Source organism: Thermomyces lanuginosus (genome assembly GCF_041956635.1).
Source record: "Thermomyces lanuginosus strain ATCC 200065 unplaced genomic scaffold VTN49scaffold_27, whole genome shotgun sequence".
NCBI classification, from domain to species: Eukaryota; Fungi; Ascomycota; class Eurotiomycetes; order Eurotiales; family Trichocomaceae; genus Thermomyces; species Thermomyces lanuginosus.
Window position 1 is genome coordinate 916,359 of NW_027192361.1, and position 930 is coordinate 917,288.

Genomic DNA, 930 nt, shown 5'->3' on the forward strand with positions numbered 1-930 from the left:
GGCAGCGGGCTCTAACAATAATTGTGTGGACAGTGTTCGTCCTCCCTTGGATCTTCCTTCTCCATCCTTCGTGTCTTGGAAGAGGCCTGCGCTAGATTGACGGCAGTTCTCTGCAGCTCTGCCTACTTTTGAGGTTATAAAACTGTCTCTCTGCACGTACATGCCACAGAGGATGACAGAATCAAGTGAAGGGAATGTTTCACATATTGAATGCCTCATGAATCAGTAGAATGGCTCCATTCAATCGGCCAAAGTTACAGGCCCAACGTCAACCAGATTCTTCGACTGGCATTCCGCAGATAGTCACGCAACGCGGCGTATGAGTCTCACAGCCAAGAGTTGCAGTCTTCGGCTCTCGTTGATCTGACCAGGCTGCATGTTCGTCGGTAGAATCGGCATAGCCCCAAATCTTCAAAATCACACACTAGATACGCGGTATAACGCGAAAAACTTCATGATCTCTCAGAAGAGCCTTGGAGGTCTCCCGAGACAAAATCAGGTTGCAAATATTCATCTACCTAAGCCATCACGGGCGACAAAGATATAACATTACCGGTGTAATTGAACAAGATCAATCTCTTGATCGCGCAGATCTACTTTCTGTCGGCGGATATGGTCCAGTACGTGTACGGCACCGTTAAGTATCGTTGCACGCACGTGGCCTACTTCCAGCTCGTCTCCATTAGTGCCCCTTGTCCTGTTTTCTAACCTTTTTGCCTTGTGCCGTTTAGCCATCCACCGGGTCTTTTTGCCGTCTTTCGGGCCTTTAGGCGTCTCTGTTTCTTGTTTCTGCCTGTGTCCGTTATATCCGCACTCTTCGGCTCGCTTGTACCGTCCTCTTGAAGACGGTAATCTTGTCTAGGAGAGCATTCTGTCCAGGTGTGCATTGTATTTCCTTAGTCCTCCGATCTCCCATCGGATTTCGAGGGT

General features: G+C 48.9%; 1 protein-coding gene across 1 annotated transcript; it reads left to right on the forward strand.

Annotated features, from left to right (window-relative positions):
- Positions 1-230: 230 nt before the first annotated feature.
- On the forward strand, positions 231-401 carry VTN49DRAFT_2566 (uncharacterized protein; the record flags this gene model as incomplete). The annotated part of the gene is made up of 2 exons (XM_069410305.1): positions 231-317; positions 372-401. The coding sequence occupies 2 exons, from the start codon at positions 231-233 to the stop codon at positions 399-401; spliced, it is 117 nt and encodes a 38-aa protein (XP_069269124.1).
- Positions 402-930: the final 529 nt, after the last annotated feature.